The sequence below is a fragment of the Amblyraja radiata genome, chromosome 13 (genome assembly GCF_010909765.2).
Source record: "Amblyraja radiata isolate CabotCenter1 chromosome 13, sAmbRad1.1.pri, whole genome shotgun sequence".
NCBI lineage: Eukaryota > Metazoa > Chordata > Chondrichthyes > Rajiformes > Rajidae > Amblyraja > Amblyraja radiata.
Window position 1 is genome coordinate 27356126 of NC_045968.1, and position 22102 is coordinate 27378227.

The window sequence follows — 22102 nt, forward strand, 5'->3', positions numbered from 1 at the left end:
GTCCGAGTCAACATGGATTTACGAAGGGGAAATCATGCTTGACTAATCTTCTGGAATTTTTTGTAGATGTAACTAGGAAAATGGACAAGGGAGAGCCAGTGGATGTAGTGTACCTAGACTTTCCGAAAGCATTTGATAAGGTCCCACATAGGAGATTAGTGGGCAAAATTAGGGCACATGGTATTGGGGGTAGGGTGCTGACATGGATAGAGAAGTGGTTGGCAGACAGGAAACAAAGAGTAGGGATTAACGGGTCCTTTTCAGAATGGCAGGCAGTGACTAGTGGGGTACCACAAGGCTCGGTGCTGGGGCCACAGCTATTTACAATATACATCAATGATTTGGATGAAGGGATTCAAAGTAACATTAGCAAATTTGCAGATGACACAAAGCTGGGTGGCAGTGTGAACTGTGAGGAGGATGCTATGAGAATGCAGGGTGACTTGGACAAGTTGGGAGAGTGGGCAGATGCATGGCAGATGAAGTTTAATGCGGATAAATGTGAGGTTATCCACTTTGGTAGCAAAAACAGGAAGGCAGATTACTATCTATATTGCGTCAAGTTGGGAAAAGGGGAAGTACAACGGGATCTGGAGGTCCTTGTACATCAGTCTATGAAAGTAAGCATGCAGGTACAGCAGGCAGTGAAGGAAGCGAATGGCATGTTGGCGTTTATAACAAGAGGAATCGAATATAGGAGCAAAGAGGTCCTTCTGCAGTTGCACAGAGCCCAAGTGAGACCACACCTGGAGTATTGTGTGCAGTTTTGGTCCCCTAATTTGAGGAAGGACATTCTTGCTATTGAGGGAGTGCAGCGTAGGTTTACAAGGTTAATTCCCGGGATGGCGGGACTGTCATATGCTGAGAGAATGGAGCAGCTGGGCTTGTACACTCTGGAGTTTAGAAGGATGAGGCAGGTTCTCTGGATGCTATCAAGAGAGAGCTAGATAGGGCTCTTAAAAATAGCAGAGTCAGGGGATATGGGGAGAAGGCAGGAACGGGGTACTGATTGGAGAAGATCAGCCATGATCACATTGAATGGCGGTGCTGGCTCGAAGGGCCGAATGGAATACTCCTGCACCTATTGTCTATTGTCTATTGCACTAAATGGTTTACAGATGCCAAATAAACATGTGTAGGAAGGAACTGCAGATGCTGGTTTAAACCGAAGATAGACACTGGAGTAACTCAGTGGGACAGGCAGCATCTCTGGAGAGAAGTAATGGGTGACGTTTCAGGTTGAGACCCTTCTTCAGACTCACTTTTCGGGTCAAGACCCTTCTTCGGGGTCTCGACCCGAAACGTCACCCATTACTTCTCTCCAGAGATGCTGCCTGTCCCACTGAGTTACTCCAGCTTTTTGTGTCTGCCAAATAAGCATGTTGCTTCCGTTAAATTCTCGTCAGGAAGTGAAATCAAGTAAAAGTGTCCTTTAACAAAAATGAAAATAGTACTTTGCTAGACTAAGTGGGACCCGTTGGTCCCAGCATCACACGGGAGGGCTGGTCACCAACGCAATATTCCACCTCTCCACCAATTCCAATACTGCACGCCAGTGGGGGGGGGGGGGGGCTGTCTGTTATGCTAGTATGGGCTTTGCGGGCCGAAGGTACTGGTTTCCAGAAGGCTAGTATAGACATTGTGGGCCGTATGGATGCTTGGGCAGGCAGCCAACTGTTGCAACGATTTTAAAAGCCAAGCCAAGGCAAACAATTGGGCTGCAGCCACCCGACAACCAAAATTCACTTTGTGAACACAAACTTGTTAAAAAGGCGAGGCAAACAATTGAGCTGCAGTCACCCGACAACCAAATTTCATTTTGTGAACACAAACTTGTTAAAAAGGCGAGGCAAACAATTGGGCTGCAGCCACCTGACAATCAAATTTCATTTTGGGAACACAAACTTGTTTAAAAAAAAAGGCGAGGCAAACAATTGGGCTGCAGCCACCCGACAATCAAATTTCACTTTGTGAACACAAACTTGTTAAAAAAAAAGGTGAGACAAACAATTGGGCTGCAGACACCCGACCACCAAAATTCACTTTGATGGGTCCAACAGGTTTTCACCTGGTTACAGAGGCACACAATTGAGTAGCAACAGATAAAACCATGACCAGTGCCGGATTATTCATGCTCTGCTCAGTGGACGCAGATGTTGCACCTCAAGTGCCATCAACCACCAAGAAATTTGTTGAGCAGTAGTGAAGAATGTGTGAGGTTTTGGCAGGCGTCCTAGCTGTAATATGCAGAAAGATTAGTGTCTTGGACAGGAATGCTCTGAAGTTGAAAACATTTGTCAATGGTGACAGTGACCAGCAGCAAGGACCACCAAAGGAATTGGCCACACATGTGCCTGAAGGCACTCAGACTATGAATGCACATTAAATATGATGCCTTGTTACTAGCTTTGTGATTCATTGGCTCAATGACTGTTTAGTTGCGGAAAAGTGTATGATAGTCACATCAGTTAGTGAGGATATGGATGCGGCCACACTGATGAAAAGGCATCCTCTTCCCCCTCATTCACCCTTCATGTCTAATTGACAGTGTTAAAGGCCTGTCCCACGAGCATGGGACTGCATGCGACAAGCGCGACCTAACGTGGTCGCTTGAGCCGTACGGCCTCGCGGGGCCGGTCCCACTTCGATCGCTGGAGCCATATGGAGTTGGTCCCGACATCGCGCGGGGCTCCGGAAAACTGACTGTTCAAAAATTCCGCGCGGCAATGGCCTGCCGGCCCGCAGCCGCATTGAGGCCGTACGCACCGCCTCGACAGGCATACGCAGCGTCTCGACGCCGTACGTCACGTGCGAACTTCCCGCAGACTTCGCTCGAACTTCACGTCACTCACTCGACCTCCGCGCGGCCCCCGCTTCTGGTTTGGTCGCGCTCGCCGCATGCAGTCGCATTCTGGTGGGACCGGCCCTGCACGGGGATCACTCGACCTCCGCGCGGCCCCCGCTTCCAGTTTGGTCGCGCTTGCCGCATGCAGTCGCATGCTCGTGGGACAGGCCCTTTACTCCTGCACAGTTGCAGGAAGACCCGTCTATTTTAGCATCCTCAGGAGCTGCGAGAAGTGCAGTAGATCTCAGCTGTGCTTATTCCTTAGTGAAGCCACGGAGTACAACATGTAGGAACAGGAAGATTAAAGTTCAACAGTTGCACTTGGGCGTTTAAACAGTTAGTGTACTGCGGTGCAGTTCTTTGGACTGGCATTAAATTTGGTTTTGCTCCCATTTTCTGGTCTAGCGCAATTTTGATTCTCCATGGCGATTAGTTATGTGACAACTGTAGCTTTGCTGATAACTTGAGTCAAAAGACTGGGTTCAAGTTATGCTGCAGCAGAGCCTGATACTATAACCTGTGATAATGGAGGAGTGCTGACTGTTAGATGTTCCCTCTTTAGCTGAAATCTTAAACAGACTTTGTCTCTTATCTTGGATGCAAGTCAAAGCTCTCATGTTACGTTCAGAGAAGAAGAGGGGTTATTTCCATTATTCTACTAATATCTGCATCTCCGATGCTCTCTCCAACATTGCAACTGAGCACAGATTCTAGGAGAGACACACAAATGGCAGAGGAGCTGTGGAAAACGACAATACTCCCATAAAGATGCAATTTTATTGCCTGTGTCAGTCTGGCTGTTCCCAGCAGGACGTGGGGAGACTAATCTTTATCTGCTCATGTGGGAACAATTGTAGACAGCAGCTTGTGCCACAGGCAGGATTGAAAGGAGAGACAGAGCTTGGAGCACAGCAGAAGCAGGGGGGGGGGGGACAAATTGTCAAGGTGATGAAAATCAGAACAAAAATTGCAGGTGCTGGAAATCTAAGTTACCATTTAAGATGTAGATGAGGTATGTTCTCGCTCGGAGGATGGTAAATCTTTAGAATCCTCTATCATGGGAAGGTTATGTAGGCTCAATCGTTGTGTTAATTCAAAAGAGTGATGATTACGTCTTTGCATGGTAATGCCCCTGTCCCACTTAGGAAACCTGAACGTAAACCTCTGGAGACTTTGCGCCCCACCCAAATCCGTAAGACTTCTTACACGACAACAGGCCCACTCTCCTGGATTGTAGCTCATTAAGCAGGTCCTGCAGCTTGCTTCAATTGAATATGGAGCTGTTTTCTTCACGGTAGCCACTGTATGTGTTGCTGCGGTCTGGCTGCTCCAGCCCTTTACATATTGTTGCCGTTCTCTGGCAACTGTGATGTTGGAAATTGTGTGTACCCTGCTTTAGCCCCTATTTTGTAGGTGTAAATCTTCCTAAGTCTGTTTTACACTGGATCTTGGCTAGTTCCACTATATATTTGTGGGGAACACAATTTTTCATCAAAAAAGTGAAATCTAATTTCATCTCATCTGCCTTTGAACTTCCACAGTTCCACAGAGAGAAGTTTCACAGCTGTAACATCTGTAATCTTGCTGTTGCTTCAGATTTGTAATACTCAACTTCTCATCGAAGAATGAGACACTTGTGAAATGCTTCCCTTAGCAAGAGGATTGTTGGCTTCAAATGTACATCGTGCATGAAACGAGATTAGGTTCATTCTTTATCACTTGACATGTGATTCTTCTTTCAGGCAATGCCCCATCAAGAGTATCTATTGAATTCTAAAGAGCTTTGTTTGGAATAGTAACAATATAAATGAAAGATTTTCTATCTTGTTACTGTATTTTTTACTGTATTACTGTCTTCCCCTACGCTGGTGAAACAATCCTACTTTTGGTTAGTTTAGAGATACAGCATGGAAACAGGCACTTTGGCCCACCGACTCCATGCCGACCAGCGATCGCCACACACTAACACTATACTACACACACCAGGGACCATTTACAATTAAACCAAGCCAATTAACCTACTAACCTGTACATTTTTGCAGTGTGGGCGGAAACCGGAGATACCGGAGAAAACCCACACATGTCATAGGCAGAACATACAAACGTTGTACAGACAAGCACCTGTAGTCAGGATCGCACCCGTAGTCAGGATCGTGGCGCTGTGAAACAACCACTCTACCACTGCGCCACCGTGCTGTCTACTAGTGGCCATTGTAAATGAGCCCTTAACCTCATCAGAGGAGTTAGTGTGAGGGAGGGTGGTGACAGGATCCTTTGAGGCTTCAATAATATTGAGGCAAATTAGTTATAAAGTTCATGAAGAAGGGAGACTAAAAACAAAACAACCTGGTGCTCCAGCTGTTGGGCTGTCCCAGTGCCTGGGAATCCCTGGGCAAACCCTTTTTTTTTTCTCAGGAGCAGCCCACGGTGTCAGTCAGGACACGGTGGTGGGGAGGGGGGGGGGGGAGACGAGACACATGCTTTAGGGAGTGTAAGCAATGCCCGTTATTCCTGCATGAAGTTGGTGCAATTGCATTTAATCCGCATTTAGGCTAACAGGCTAACAGCCTTGCGTGCTTTCTGCCAACGTTACCCAGTCGAACTTTTATCTGACAGGAGCTGACAGCTGAAATGGAGCGGAGCCACAGTCAGAGACTGATTGAGCTGACTACCCGCCACCATCAGGAGCTAGAGAAGGAAACTGGGCGCCTGCGGACTGCTAACCAACAGGCTGAGAGGGTACTGGAGGCCAAGGAACGAGCTCACAGACAGCGTGTCAAAGAACTCGAAGAACAGGTGTGTGTCTTGTACGCCTGCTTTGCCCCATCAACCAAGGACAATTTACTGACAGCAAACCACAGCATGTTATCTCCAAAATCTGACCAGTGAGAAACTGGGGAATTTGACATGTTTAAAATTGTGATAAGAGTAAGCGAGGAAACATGGACAGGTGTTTTCCTTTGACAGGTAATTGAATGTAGGCTGAGATTTTAGATAAGAAATTTGCAGAGATTAGAGGGTTATTGGAATGTGGCCTGGTTGGTGATGTGGTAGGCAGTCCCAGCATTCTGAAATGTATGGGATAATTCCTGATACATAAAAGGAGAATGGTGATTCTGGGACAATAGAATTAGTCTGGGGATAAGAAACTTTGGGAATGAACATCAGACCCTGAAACACAGTGTAGACAAGACAATGGCTTCTTCAAGTCCTAACATTTCAATGGATCTATGTTTCTGAAAATATGCCTGCTGCCTTATTTCCTGCTCGTTCATTATACCAGCACAGCTAAATATTTAATTTTACTATTCCAGGAACTGGCAGTCTTTACATGGAACTCTACTGCCAAGAAGGAAGTATTTAGCCTCCCCGTGAGTTATATGACTGTGTAGTGTATCTGCCACAGTCGGCCAAACACAGTCGACAATGGCAACTCAGGCTAGGAAGGAGGTTTGGGAATTATCTAACATTACCACATTATGATTCTGGATTGCTATCCATTCCTCTATTACTATGCTGCCTAACCATGGAATAGATTCAAGCTGATCTCACGATCAGGCTATACTGTGAAGCACTTCTTGCGTAAAAACCTGTGTGAATGGCTATTTGGTTGCAATAGAAGCTGACAGCAAGCATTTAAGAAACAAGCCAGATCAAGAGGTAATATCGTAGCAAGAATTCTAGATGTCCATGAAGGAGCCACTGGCTCGATGGAAATAAATTAAGTTTAACCAAAATAAATTATGTTTAATGGTAAAAGATTTAGCAGATTCGGTTTTGATTTAGACCAGTCATATTGATTTAGAACTTGGTTTAGACCAGTCATATTGAAGGGTTGCAAATTGATCCAGCTGCCAGATATAAAGAGTCTTAATTTATCAAACAGTGTTCCGATTTTGCTGACTCAAGGAACTGCAGATGCTAGAATATTGAGCAAAACACAAAGTGCTGGAGAACTCAGTGGGTCAGGCAGCATCTGGGGAGGGAATGGACAGGCGACATTTCAAGTTGGGACTCTTATTCAGGTTGATTTTGATTTTGCATGTTACTGATTGTCTAAGCAATAACTGAGAATGAAAATGGATTCCTATAAACAGAGCCAACTCAAAAGGTATTGTTAAATGTTATATGAAACTAACTCACCAGGTCACCTATTCTGTTTGTTTAGGTGTTTATCCTACAGGAGCAGTTGGAACGGGAGATGAGGAAAAGACAAGCCTATATTTCACAAATGTTCAGGTCAGGAAAGTAACTGGGCAGCAAATCGAGCCCACATATGTCCTAAGGGGAGCCAAAGGATAACATTGAATACTCCAGGCAAAGTGTTTAAATGGATGAATGAGTAGCTACCATTTTATGACAATCTTCTTGAAAATAATGGCTCCGTAAACCTTTATATTTGAACTACAGATCTAAAGAGATAATCCTCAGCACCCGCACATCTAGGAGGGTTCCTTACACTGGGATGCTGGCATAGGTCAAAAGGTCTTGCTGACACCCTCCATTTGATTGGACTGTGGCCTACAGCTACCAAATGGGTTTTCCGACCCCACAGCTCCAGCAGACATTCCTGCTCCTTCTCACATCTAACTTCAATACTGTGAATAGACTGATCTTTTGAATCGTTCACACTGGGACATCTATCTGAAACCTTCTCAGTAACCACTGACCTCAGCCTCTGTCGAGACAGAGACTGTTGACATTATTGACGTGGCATTTTCCAGATGACAGCTGTATTCATTTGCCCTGTTTGCTCACTTAACTATCCATAGCTGTACTCCTGAGATTCAAAGAACAACATTCCCATGGAAGTACATAAAACACATTCATGAACATTGCACATGCCCTCTGTTTGGTACCTTACACTTTTGGTTTCATGGTTGAGAGCTATGATCCAGAGCAGGATGGTATCTGAACTGACACAGGATTAATCCAAGAGTTATGTGTTCCATTGCAACCATGGTGAGAAATAGGCTTTCTGCACCCTTAGCTGATGGCCTAGAATCTCATAGGTCAGAGAGGAATGGCTACCCAACCCTAAATAATGAACGCTATATTGAAACCAATTCAGCAGCCAAATATTGCAAATGTTTCTGCTCCTTTTTTTGTGGGATAGCCTGACAAAGAAGGAGATCCCCAATAGGCTGTAATGCTAAAAATGAGCACACAAGAGGATCTCAAGTTTGATCCTCGGTGTGTGATAATGTTGCTCCTTTAAACTGAGGTGGAAGTGGCAGTGTAATTAAACTTTAGGTCATAGAAGAAGCTTCATCTGATTCCTGCAGCCGGTCACTAATTTCAGGATAACTGGATCAGGTTCAGGTGCTGGCAATTCTCCCCACCCTTTCACTGGTCTTTCCTTCCTCAAATCACCCAGAGACAGCCTGTGTTCATGCTCGAGAGATGCCAAAATATACCAAGCCTTGCCACAGGGTTGTATTTAACAGCCACTACTATCAAACTCTGTTTTACAGCATTTTTATTTCCTCATGAAACATGCAAACTTTTAAAGTCCAAATTTGGCGTTGTCTAAACATCATGTCTGAATTTATTTCTTACTATTTCTTTGCCCTTAATAAAATCATTCCAAGTGCCCAGGTATCATCGATGACTGATTATGTCAGATCTCCATCAAGGCCCCATTCAGATGCTCACTTGGACAGGAGTCATTCTTTGATGACGAGTCCAGGTTGGCCAAAATGACTACCTATGCTGTCACCTTCCCAAAAGGATTTAACTTTCTGCTTAACAAAATGGAAAGGCTGACTAAAAATATATACATCTATCAATTCAACAGATAGACTAACAGATAATCATGCACATCTCATCACACACCCCTCCCACATATTGCGGACAATATTTTAATATCAACTCCCCATTGAGGGAATTTTTTTTTAATCATAATTTTTAAATTAATTTCCATGTCTTTATCTCTACTATTTCTACTGGGTGTGGTATATCTAATATTCTGAGTTTTTTCTTATCATGTCAGAATTTGTGTTTGATGGCTTGATTTAGTATTGTGTTTAACTTCAATTAAATATGGCATAAAATGTGAGCCCAACCATAGTTGTAGTCAAACCAAATTTAATAAGAGTTCATGTAAAATCTTTGTATAGTTTTGTAAAGTGATTATAATTCAATTTTTTAATTAATAAAAACTGGTTATAATGTGAATTTAATGGGATGTGTTGGAGTTATTCTGTATATAATGTTTGCAACATAGGGCTGCCCTTCTTAATTAACAAACTTGCAATTAACTGTTGGTTGACTTTAGCTAACTGCATGTTGGTTGGTTATGAGTTTGAAGTTCACCAAAGCATTCATCCACCTTCTCATACCTCTAGTTTTCCCTTCCCTGACTCTCAGTTTGATGAAGGGTCTTGACTGAAACATCACCTATTCCTTTTCTCCAGAGATGCTGCCTGACCCACTGGGTTACTCAAGCATTTTATGTCAATCTTCGATGTAAACCAGGATCTGCAGTTCCTTCTTACACAAAGTATTCATCCAACTCGTATAAAATCATAAGAGGAATAGATCAAGCATATGCACAGAGTCTCTCGCCCAAAGTAGGTGAATCAAGGACCAGAGGACATAGGTTTAAGGTAAAATATTTAGGTGAATCAAGGACCAGAGGACATAGGTTTAAGGTAAAAGATTTAATAGGAATCTAAGGGGTAACTTTTTCACACAGGGTACATGTAATAAGCTACCAGAGGAGGTAGTTGAGGCAGGGATTATCGCAACATTCAAGGAACAGTTAGACAGGTACATGGATAGGACAGGTTTATAGGGATATATGGACCAACATTGTGCAGGTGGGACCAGTGTAGCTAGGACATGTTGGCTGGTGTGGGCAAGTTGGGCTGAAGGGCCTGTTTCCACACTGTGTGACTCTATGACTATAACTCTCTTTTGAAATATTGCACTGAATCTTTTTCCACCACCCTTTTCCGCCACTACATTTTAGATCATGAATAAATTCTCCTCAACTCTGTTTTTTTCCCCCCAGTTATTGTCATCCTGAATTAGTGTTTTCCCTCCGTCCAGTGAAAACATCTGTGCAGTTGTCTCTGCTTTGACCACTTTAAAAAAATACTGTTGGCAGCTTCTGTTACAATTAAACATCCAATTTAAGAAGAATTTGAAGGCTGTGGGGGTTCTTAAAGAAAATTCTGCAAATCATGTGATCATTTCTAGTTTATGGCATTGATCAATTACACAGGAAAAATCAATGTCTTGTTTTCCAGATCCTTTATGGCCATGCATAATGTACATAACATGTAGCAGCCTGGCGAGTATCAGCTGCCTAGTTAACCATGGGGGCGAACCAGAAATAAGCCCAACCAGTCTTCACCTGACATTTTTAAACAAGGGGTCACTGCAAATGGTTTATTATAGCGTGCCATTTGTGGGTATCCAAGCTTGCTATAGCTGCACTCAGCATTGCCCAGAATGTAAACCATTTTGTGGTACCCTCTATCAGTAAATGACAGAGGCAACCTAGTTTTCTCCCTTGTAAAAGATTTGTAACAACATTTAACTTGGGTTCAGAGAATGGAAAGGCTTTCAAACATTAGGATAAAGCAAAATCCCAGATCTAACCAGCTTCTTGTTTTGCTGCTGTGCTCTAGCACAGCTGTTGTAAGAGTGGTGAATGTGGATTTCAATGGCACACAGCAACCTCTTGCCACAGCTGTCAATCCCATGTGCCCAAGGGAAGGCATGATTACAACATTGGCTTAATTCACTGCGAGAATTCCGAGAATGAAAGACTCCTTGTTTTTTGGGAAGCTTGTGTCTGAAGCCAGGAATTCCTCTTGCCAAGCCCTTGCTTCTCTGAAGTTCTCGCTGTTGATACAACAACTAGTTGCGGGTTGCAAGCTAGAGGAATGCAATCACCAATCAACTTTCTGCACTGATTTCAAGTTAGCTTGTTAAACCAGAACTGCTCCTCAACCAACCATGAATGGTTCAAGCACGTTCGAAGAGTTTATATTGTTAAGTGAATACCTGCCTCCGTTGCTAAGCACCGCAAGCATGTTTATGTTAGAGCTTGTCATATAAAGAAAAGTACATTGATGGTAACCATAGTTTGTTTATGTATAGAAGCAGTATGATTTATGATAAAGTTGGCTGCTTCAGGGATGTATACCAGCATTTCTGGGTCCCATAGCAAGTGCAGTTGCAATGTAATGGGTATTTCCATTCCTCAGTGCTTGAAACTACGAAGAAATTAGGTGTTACCAACTGCACCTGGCACTATTGGCAAAGATTTGTTAATCTGGGCATTAGGTTTGAACTAATGTTATTAAAGATTGGCTCAATCTATATTACACGATAAGCAAAATGGACCCATTGGCAAAGCTTGTGTAGCATAAAGTATTGGATCAAACATACTGGTTTGAGACTGTTGGTAACAAAGGAAGGCCACTTTGATGGTGAAACAGTGCATGGTTCAATAAACCAATCTGTTTGTAGCCAGGCCTGCCTCCATAATTCCAAGAAAGTTTCTCATTTCTAGCGTCCATTAAAATTGCCTAAACCAATGGCTTTCTATGGTGACTGCTCCACTGGATAACTACCCTTTGGGAGAATTTGTTGCATCACTCTCTTCATCTGTAAATTATTTTATCTAGCGTATTTTGAAATTGGGGTTCCTCATCATCACCTTGATTGATCTCATCAGTCCATTTCATGTTCTTCAGAATTTCAACTAAATCACATTTCAATTATCTGCGCATAGTAGAATTTCTCATTACCTTCCATCTAATCATTGCTCATCAACATTGTGTTTCGAGAGTACAAACCAAAATATCAATTCAAATAAATTTGTAAAAAGCTTTAACAATTAAAATGTTCCCAATAATGTGGCCTGCTACTAATTTTCACAATGTTGTAACCTTTTTCTTTCAATTTGATGCCATCTTTAACTTAGCCACAGATGGATAGTCCAAAGATATGCACGTTTGTAGGTTAAATGGCTTCTGTAAATTGTCCCTAGTGTGTAGGATAGAACTAGTGTGTGGGTGAACCTTCGTCAGTGCGGTCCAAAGGGCTTGTTTCCATGCTGAATGTAACTAAAACTTATCTTGGAGGATTGTTTTTTTTTCACAATGGAATTAAACATTTTAATAAATTCTACTTTAAGATTGAGATGCCAAGTTTAAAGCTGAGATTTTCATTCTCACATGTAGTATAAAATTCCGTCTTGTTATGATCACTCTTCCCTGAAAAGATGCTTTACATGAGATCAGAAAGCGATGCTGCCTCATAACATATGACTTAACCTAAAGTAGTTTGTTACCTCCACATTGTTCCAAGAAAATGTACACTGATAAGTTATAAACCCATTCTCAAGACTACCCAGTTCTGATGAAGGATCTTGGTCCTGAAATGTTAACTGATTCTACCCCCACAGATCCTGCCTGATCTGTATGATTTTCCAGAATGTTTTACTTTAATTTAGGATTTTCACATCTGTCCTTTAAAAAAAAAAAATTCTGTAAACCTTAGATATCTGGGTTCAGTCCTGGGCTGTCCCATTTACTAATAATGCCCTGTGTTTGCACCCAGGCTAAGTCCTAAATGTCTTGAGTTCAGATTTGGGCTATCCCACACTTAGTCCTGGGTTCAGAGCTGGGCTGTCCCAAACTAGGCCATACCATCCTTGGTCTGAACCCATGTGTAGTCCCATGCGCCCTGGGCTCAGACCTGAGAAATCCCAGGCTTCATTCAGTACTTATTTATTTTAGATTTTCAGCATCTGCAGTTTGTTTATATTTTCTCAAATCAACCTGTAATCATAATCATACTTTATTAGCCAAGTATGTTTTGCAACATACGAGCAAATTGATTTGCCAAACAGTCATACCAATAAAAAGCACAAGACACACAAAAAACATTTAACAAGAACATCCACCACAGTGACTCCTCAACATTCCTCACTATGTAGCGCCATCAATTAGTGTTCCTTGAACACTGGGAAGCTTCTCGTATCTATAAAAAGATATAACACTGAAGCAAGCCATTCACACTATTTGATCCATACTAGTGATAATGCTCCTCGTGTGACTCTACCAGCCCTTTCTATCAAGCCCATTTCATCTCTCTCTTCCTTTCTCTATCAGTGTGTTCAGATTCCTCTTGAATAATAATAATAATAATGGATGGGATTTATATAGCGCCTTTCTAATACTCAAGGCGCTTTACATCACATTATTCATTCACTCCTCAGTCACACTCGGTGGTGGTAAGCTACTTCTGTAGCCACAGCTGCCCTGGGGCAGACTGACGGAAGCGTGGCTGCCAATCTGCGCCTACGGCCCCTCCGACCACCACCAATCACTCACACACATTCAAACACATTCACACACAGGCAAAGGTGGGTGAAGTGTCTTGCCCAAGGACACAACGACAGTATGCACTCCAAGCGGGATTCGAACCGGCTACCTTCCGGTTGCCAGCCGAACACTTAGCCCATTGTGCCATCTGTCGTCCCAAATTCACTTCAATTGCTTCCACTGATACTGAGATAGAATGGTGCATGGAACATGGGAAATTGGAACCTTGTGTAACTGCTAGGGTTGCTGGATTTGGTGCTCAGTATTGTGACCAACAGATTCCATGCTATTATAGATTCAATGGCAATATGAGATTGACCTCTAACTCTGCCCTTGGAATTTATGGCAGATTTGTGATTTCTGACATGTGGGTTTGATTAAAAAAATCAAAGTATTAATAGGACAAACTGAAGATCTAGAATTCAGTAGTGGGCTTCAATGATAAACTTTTCAGTTGTGGGTTAACACATTCTAGATATCTAAGACCAATGCTACAAACTAGGTTTATTTCTTACCATTTGCTTAACCCAGGTCAGCCTAGGCTAATGAATGTGCAGCTTCTCATTAAGTTAAATATGAGTTGTAACTTTAGCGGATGAGGTGATGTAAATATTCCCCAAACCTGAGAATGGGTATTGAAAGTCAGTGATGTTAACATTATCACTATTTGATGGAGATAGAATTGCCATGTCTAAGTTGGTCCAGAAGAGTCTCTGCCTCAGAGATTAATTTCCTACAGAAAATGGTGAGCATCCAAGGAGAAAATTCATTGCGTCAGTCAAAATTAAAACATGTGTGAATCTACATTCCCTCCAAAATAGTTGCATGATAGATCATTATGCTTGATCAACTATTGCTGTTTATGCTGTTTACTCATTCCAAGATTTCATGACTAGGTCATCTCTAACCAGCCGCAGAACAAGTTCCAACCTTGAGATTGCCTATTGACATTGAACATTAGCTTCTTCCGCTTAAAGCCAGACTCTGTTGGTGGGGACTTGGAGGATAAAAGGGCACATTTCAACATGGATCTGGTCGATCAAATTACCTATTTCCATGACATTCCTATGACTAAATGTATCTGCTGCAAGATGTACATACATATATAGGGTCTGCAATGGGTGATGGAGATTATCATAGAGATGACTTGCCAAAAGACTTCATGACGTAACAAAAAAGAGTGTGGGCTTCACAGATTTCCAATGCTGGAGGCGATGATGGTAGTTGTAAAGGTGGCCTGGCGGGGGGGGGGGGAATTAGATGTTGAATCTCCAGGAGCCAGGAAACCACATACATGTGTAACCAAAATGTGTATTTAATAAGAGGGTGGTGGTGAAGAGGGAGGAGAGGGTGGTGGATTTGCGGAATTCTTTGCTACAGAAGGCTGTGGAGGCAAGCCAATGGATATTTTTTTTTTTTTTTTTTTTTAATTTATTTATTAGAAGTAGACATATTATAAAATGCAGTTACATATTATAGTAAAAAAACTTTTCATATACATCAATCATACATTATTAAAATTTTCCATTATCAATTACTTCTGCTTCTAGTATTTTTATTTTTTATAGAAAGAGGGAAAAAGAGAGGGTAGAAAGTTACAAATAAAAAAGAAAGAAAGAAAAAAAAAAACACAACGGAAAAACAAGGGGGGTGGAATGGGTTACCTGTAATACGTCAATGGAGATAGGTTCGTAGGTTATAAAGTATAGCTTTTCATCTGTTCCTGAGTTCAAGTTTCAGCTGGGTCCTCGTGCTGTGCCAGTCTATCCCTTCAGATAGTTAATGAATGGAGCCCAAATTTTATGGAAAAGATCTTGTTTGTCCACTAAGGCAAGTCTAATTCTTTCTAAGTATAGGGTCTCCGACATTTCCGTAATCCACATTTTAATTGTGGGGGTTGTAGGGCCTTTCCAAAATTTTAATATTAATTTTTTCCCGGTTATTATACTGTAGTTGAGGAAATTTCTTTGGTTTGTTGTGAGTGTTAAGCTTAGTTCTGATATTTCAAGTATTATTAATTTTGTGTCTGGGTCCAGTTTTGTATTAATAACTTCTGAAGTTATTTCAAAAATATCAGTCCAGAAATGTTTAAGTTTTATACAGTTTGCAAACGTATGTGTTAAATTAGCCTCTAGATGTACAATGGACATTTTTAAGGCAGATCTGGTCGATCCTGACCACAGGTGCTGCCTGTGTGGAGTTTGTACGTTCTCCCCGTGACCTGTGTGGGTTTTCTCCTGGTGCTCCGGTTTCCTCCCACACCCCAAAGACGTGCGGGTTTGTAGGTTAATTGGTTTTGGTAAAAGATTATAAATTGTCCCTAATGTGTGTAGGACAGTGTTAGTGTGCGGGGATCGCTGGTCGGCGCGGACTCGGTACGCCGAGAGGCCTGTTTCCGCGATGTACCTAAACTAAACTAAATTGGGTTAGGAGGGAGAGATACATCAGCCATGATTGAATGGTGGAGTAGATTTGATGGGCTGAATGGCCTAATTCTGCTCCAATCACTTATGACCTCATAACAATTTCCCCTTTTCTGCTAGTTCTTCCTGCTTTTACCTTTAAATAATTTTTGTTTACTTCCAGAACTGTCAATCCTTTTCAATGTTATTATTGAAGTTTTTCAGTGCTCTGTTTATCTTGCTGCTTTACTGCTGTAATTGAATTTCTTCCCCTTTATTTAATTCCCTTGGTTACCTTTTGTTTATTTTTCTAAGTCTCCCAGTTCTGAGGTTTGATATTTACTCTTGGTAATATTTTAAGCTTTTTTACTTTGATCTAAAGTTATTTATACAATGTAAAACAATCATTCACCTGTGACAGAAGCACTTGGTTTTACTTTGCAACATTGCTCTCACTGACTCGCATTTTCATGCTGGCACCTGTCTTGTCTCTGGCCATACTTATAGCCTCTCTGTTATTGTCATCCACACTCAAGCTTCACCAATATATGAACCTATACTCTCAGCTCAAATTGTTTCCCTCTCTGTTTTGCCATTCCTTGAAAGAACTCTAGTTTACCTTCAGTGAAAAAGTTCTTAATGCTTGCTAGCTCCTGCCCCTTCTCAGCCTGCTGTTCATATCCCTGCTCCTCTCCATCTACTTCCACTGCCTCCTACTCCATCTGTTCCGCTTAAACCCTTGCTGCATTTTTAGTTCCGTCTCCAAGTCTTTCCGCTTTGTAATGGTGTGTCGCACAATGGAACGAGAATGCTCCGAATGCTTCCAAGGTATTGGAAAGTAACCTTTTGTCTTAATTTTTTCATATCTAGGCATCAGTGACATGGACAACATTTATTACTTATCCCAAGTAGCCCTTGATGGTGATTATGATGGAGCCTTCCTGAACCCACTATAATCCTTCTGGTTATGTTTCTCCAACAGAGCCGCTGAGGAAGTATGTTTCTTGGATATTAGCCAAGCAATAATGAAGGACTGCCAATATATTTCCAAGTCAGGATGATGCATGACTTGGAGGGGAACCTACAGATGATGGTGTTCCCATGGGCCCGTTGCCCTTGCCATCCTTGATGGTAGAGTTGGCAGGTTTGGGAGGTGCTGTTGGAGTAAACTGCGTGGCCAAGTACATTGCATTTTATAGATGGATATGCTCAATTGCGGAGAGATTGGGCACTTAGGGAGATGGATGGGGAACCAGTCAAGTGGGCCACAGTACCCTGAATGATGTTGAGCTTCTTGAGTATTGTTGGAGCAACATTCATTCAGGCAAGTTTAGCTTAGCTTAGTCTAGTTTAGTTTAGTTTTTAGTTTAGTGTCACATAAACCAAGTTAGAGTGAAAAACTTTTGTTGCTTGCTAACCAGTCAGCAGAAAGACAATACATGGTTATAATCAAACCATCCACAGTGGAGAGTGTTCCACCTCATTCCTGACATGCCTCGTGGATGATAGAATGACATTAGGATTCACTATAGGATGCCCAGCCTCTGATCTGACCTTGTAGCTAGAGTATTTCTCTCCCTGTTCCTGAATGTGTGGTCAAAAGAGATTTTGATAGTGCTGGCATCCAATCAGCAATACTTTCAGACTGACAGCCTGATATCCCATTTGGCATATTCATCCTGAATGTCCTTCTGGGTAGCACATGCTAATGCTCTGACTAGGCTGGCTGGGACTGCTTTGGCAACCAAAGTGCAGGTGCACATCAATCACCAATTGGAATACATTCTACATCCAATGCACCAAAATTATGAATGTTTTGCAGCCAAAATTTGCAGTCTTTGAATATAATAATTTCTAAAATTATTAGCAGTCTGAGGAGAACCCTTTGGATTGACAGTCAACAATCTCTCCATCCAACTAGTAAGAACGGGGTTGGAGCATGAAGAAGGACAAAACAGTTGAACAATGGCCAAGTAGGAGGCAGGTAGTTTGAGATGGAAATCCTCAGATAAACCTCTGGAAATATGGGAGACATGAGTAGATTATTCTTTGGATAGCACACTGTCAAAGCTAGAAAATCTGCTGTCACGCAGCTGCAGGTACCCGGGTCCGGGTACTGTCTGAGTGAAGTTTGCATGTCGTTCACATGACATTCCCCTGGGAGGTCCTCCCGCATCCTGAAGACTTTAGACTTTAAAGATATAGTGTGTTAACAGGCCCTTCGGCCTACCGAGTCCGTGCCGACCAGCGATCACCTCATACACTAACGCTATCCTACACACTGGGGACAATTTACAATTTACAGAAGCCAATTAACCTACAAACATGTACATCTTTGGATTGTGGGAGAAAACAGGAGCACCCGGAGCAAACCCACACAGTCATAGGGAGAACGTACAAACTTCATACAGACAGCACTCATAGGCAGGATCAAACCCGGGTCTCTGGCGATGTAAGGCAGCAACTCTACTGCTGTGCCACCCCGTGCAAATAAGAAGAGGTGTGGATCATGAACATAGACACGACAGTTGGACAATGGCAAAATAATTGGTGGCAGGTTTATGAAGATGTGCCAGAAGGTAATTGACCACTGTAAATTGCCCCTTTGTGTATCTGAGTTATAGGATTGGATGCTGCGGGGAAATTAATGGTAATATGTGGGGATTAAATTAGGATCAGGATAGCATTATTGTAAACGAGTGGTTGATGGTTGGAAACACAAGAGATTGCAGACACTGGAAGTTTGAGTAAAAATCAAACTGCTCTCGAAACGCAGTATCTGCAGAGGGAAAAGGACAGACGATGTTTTGGTTCAGGACCCTTCTTCAGATTGAAGACTAGTACGGACTTGGTGGGCCAAAAGGACTGTTTCTATCCCACATAACTATGACTCTCTGTGTTTAGTTGTTAGTTTTAGAGATACAGCGTGGAAAAAGGCCCTTCGGTCCACCGAGTCCATGCCGACCATTGATCCTTGCACACTAACACTATCCTACACACACTAGGGACAATTTACAATTTTAACAAATCAATTAGCAGACAAACTTGTACGTCTTTAGAATGTGGGAGGAAACTGGAGTTCCCGGAGAAAACCCATGCAGGTCATGGGGAGAACGTACAAACTCCGTACGGACAGCACCCATAGTCAGGATCAAACCTGGGTTTCTGTTGCTGTAAGGCAGTAACTTTACTGCTGCTCCAACATGCTGCCCTGTCCTCTCAGTGGTGCCAACTCTAGCCTGTTCAGTGGGCTCAACCACTTAACTTACTGACTATTTTTGTATACAAAATTAAATAGTTTATTTCATAGTAAAAATATCCAGAGAAAAATATATACATTCATTGTTCATACCAATAACAGTTTACACATTGAGTTTCTACATACATCCATTACAGTCGGTACTGGTGTTTATATGGCAATCTCTTGATTTTTAAGAACACACCATACAGGCTCTGTACTCCTACACACTGTTTATGAAGGTTCAGTAGGGCAACATTATGAACATTCTTTCCCTGTACCTTTGCACATGTTGTTTCTTGAGTGTGTCTAAATTTATCATAGACTCGGTGCAACTCTGACAGCCCACTAACTAACCACTTAGAAGTCTTGATGGTTCAGCATCTGGCTCACAAGTGATGCTACCTAAGGACCCCCCTCCCTCCCCACACTTAAAATGATGGGGGCCCATGTTACCATGCTCCAGTGAAGCAAGTGCAAAGTGATGCATTTTGAGATGTTAAAATGGAGCAGGATTTACACAATAAATAACAGGGCATGGGGAGTGTCGTAGAATAGAGAGACCTAGAAACATAGCTCCCTGAAAGTAGTGACACAATAGGCCAGGTGGTGAATGTATGCCTCACTTGGGGATTTAGATGGGGATTGAGTACATGTTGCAATGTTATGTTCCAGTTGTACTGTATAAGTTGCATAGGACATTGGTGAGACTGAACCAGGAACATTGTGTGCAGCTCAGGTCAGCTAGAGAGAGTGCAGAAAAGATTCACAAGGATGGTGCCAGGAGTGACGAGTGTGAGTTGGAGACACAGGAACTGCAGATGCTGGCTTACAACAAAGAAAAACATAATATGCTGGAATGACTCAGTGGGTTAGGCAACATTTCAGAAGAACATGGATAGGTGATCATTCGGGTCGAGACCCTTCTTCAGACTGATTTTTAGTGGGGAGGAAGAAAGATGGTGGCAGGAAGAGGGATGGGGGCAGGACAAATTCTGGTGAGTTATAGGCGGATACAGGTGAAGGGAGCGTGAATTGTGAGACCAAAGCAAGGAAAATAGATGGAAAGAGACGAGGGAAGGGAGTTGGGAGAAATGGATTCAAATACCCGGTGGGGCACAGGGAAGAGAGGGTGGAGAAAGGAGGAGGGTTATATGTGGGTTATTTACCTACAATTGGAGAATTCAATATTTATACTGTTATGTTTTAAACTATTCAAGTGAAATATGAGGTGCTGTTCCTCCAGATTGTGTGTGGCCTCACTATGTCAATGGAGGAGGCCCAGGACAGAAAGATGAGTATAGGAATGGAACGGGGAGTTAAAATGATTAGCAACCGGGAGATCCAACAGGCCTTGCGGACCGAGCGCAAATGTTTGGCGAAATGGTCACTTAGTCTATGCTTGGCATATCTCCCGCGATTGCAGGGGAAAGTACCTGGGACAGATGTATGGATCATTAATTAATGGACGATGTATGGATCATTAATTTTCAAAGTTACAAGGAATGTTTAAACTGGGTAAATGCTTTTTGTTCTTTTGGCTCAGGCCAAATTAACTGAAATTAACAAGCCAATTAAAGAATAAATAACCTGACGTGGGTAACACAATGGTCAGTATATTCACTTCATTAAGACATAAAACTATTTATAAAATTACATAAATACTTCATGGTTAAATGAAAAATGTTACTTTATTCTGTGAAAAGATTGAATAAAGCATACGAGTAATAAAATCATAAGTGAGACGCAAAAGATCATTCCCAATAGTGTATTTTAGTTATTGTCTGGATATAGCATAAATATTTGGATAATAACCAATGATGGCACCATCCAAACGGAGTTGCTGCCTCACGGTGCCTATGGCTCAATTTCAATCATGACCATGGACGCTAACTGTGTGGAGTTTGCATGTTCTACTTGTGGCCACATGGGCTTCCTCAAGGTGTTTCAGCTTTCTCCCGCAGTCCTGTGGCTTTGTAAGTTAATTTGCCACAGTAAATTTCCCCTTATCAGTGAGTGGTAAAATCTGGGGTGAGGTTGATGGGCATGAGAGGAGAATGAAAAAACAGGACTAGTAGAAGAAGTGTAAATGGGTGGTTGATAGTTAACATTGACGGTGGGTCAAAAGGCCTGTTTGCATGCTGTATCCCCTAAGACTTGATCCAATGTTATTGTTGGAAAATACAACACTTGTGAACTTGTTTGAAAGTTTGTCAACTGTGCCATCAGAGGCACGGCAGTTAGTTTGTACTTTGACGGTTAAAATCAATCTGAATCATTGTCCAATATTTACTCCACTTAGAACTTAAGAGGAATAGAGAAGACAGATGGGTGTAGAAATCAGTCTGGAGAACAATTGAGAGCTAATAGACTCCTGGCTCAAGATGTTCAATTAATTTGAAGTGGTAAATCAGAAGGACAAATGACTCTTGAGATACATAACAATTCAAATAACCTGTGGCCTGGATGAATGTAGTTCCAACAACCCAGAGGAAGTTTGACAGCATCCAAGGCAAATAAGACTGGTTGATTAACACACCATTGACCACGCTCGACTGTGTATGAAGTGTATATCATCTACAAACTACACTGTAGTTACTTGACCAGGCCATTCTGACAGCAACCCCAAAATATATGATAGGCACAAAGTTCTGGAGTTACTCCAGCACTTGTATCCATCTTTGATGTAAACCAGCAGTTCCTTGTTTCTACCCAGAATGTATGATCTCTACCATCTAGAAGGACGAAGGTGGTAAAAGTATGGGAACACCACAAGGATGTTACCAGAGGGCTTGAGCGATAGGTAGTGATTAGATAGGGTGGGACCTTATTTCTCTGGAGGTTCAGGGATGGCCTTATGGAGTAAATAAAATCTAGCTGCAGAAAAGATGGATAGTAACAGTCTTTTTCCCAGGCTTAGAGAGGTCTAAAACTAGAGGGCATAGATTTAAGATGAGCGGAGAAAATTTTAAAGGTGACCACACAGAAGGTGGTGGCTATGTTGAACAAGCATCCAAGAGAAATGGTAGAGGAGCATACAATTATGACATTTAAAATACCTTCAGATGGTTACATACTGTAGGTAACATTTAGAGAGATATGTGTCAAATGCATGTTAATGGCTCGGGTAGGCTACTTGGTCGGTGTGGATGAGTTAGGTTGAAGAGCCTGTTACCAGGTTATGTACCTCATGATTCTATGATCATCACCCACAGATTTCCCTCTAAATCATACACTGATGGGTGTATGGAACAAACTGCCGGAGGAAGTA

The 22102-nt window shown here is 42.2% G+C and overlaps 1 protein-coding gene and 1 long non-coding RNA gene across 2 annotated transcripts in view; one reads left to right on the plus strand and one right to left on the minus strand.

The window, feature by feature from the left end:
* The window catches only part of crocc2 (ciliary rootlet coiled-coil, rootletin family member 2), a 241308-nt gene extending 232338 nt beyond the window's left edge, over nt 1-8970 (plus strand). Inside the window, exons 35-36 of the mRNA XM_033031518.1 lie at nt 5462-5641; nt 7014-8970. Of these exons, the coding sequence (XP_032887409.1) occupies nt 5462-5641; nt 7014-7097 (264 nt within the window). The 3' untranslated portion in view covers nt 7098-8970. The remainder of the gene's footprint in view (nt 1-5461; nt 5642-7013) is intronic.
* Nucleotides 8843-22002, minus strand: LOC116979754. Its single transcript, XR_004413772.1, has 3 exons — nt 21968-22002; nt 17862-17867; nt 8843-8853 (listed from the first exon to the last, which is right to left on the minus strand). It is a non-coding gene; the product is annotated as an uncharacterized LOC116979754 (long non-coding RNA).
* Between the last annotated feature and the right edge of the window lie 100 nt (nt 22003-22102).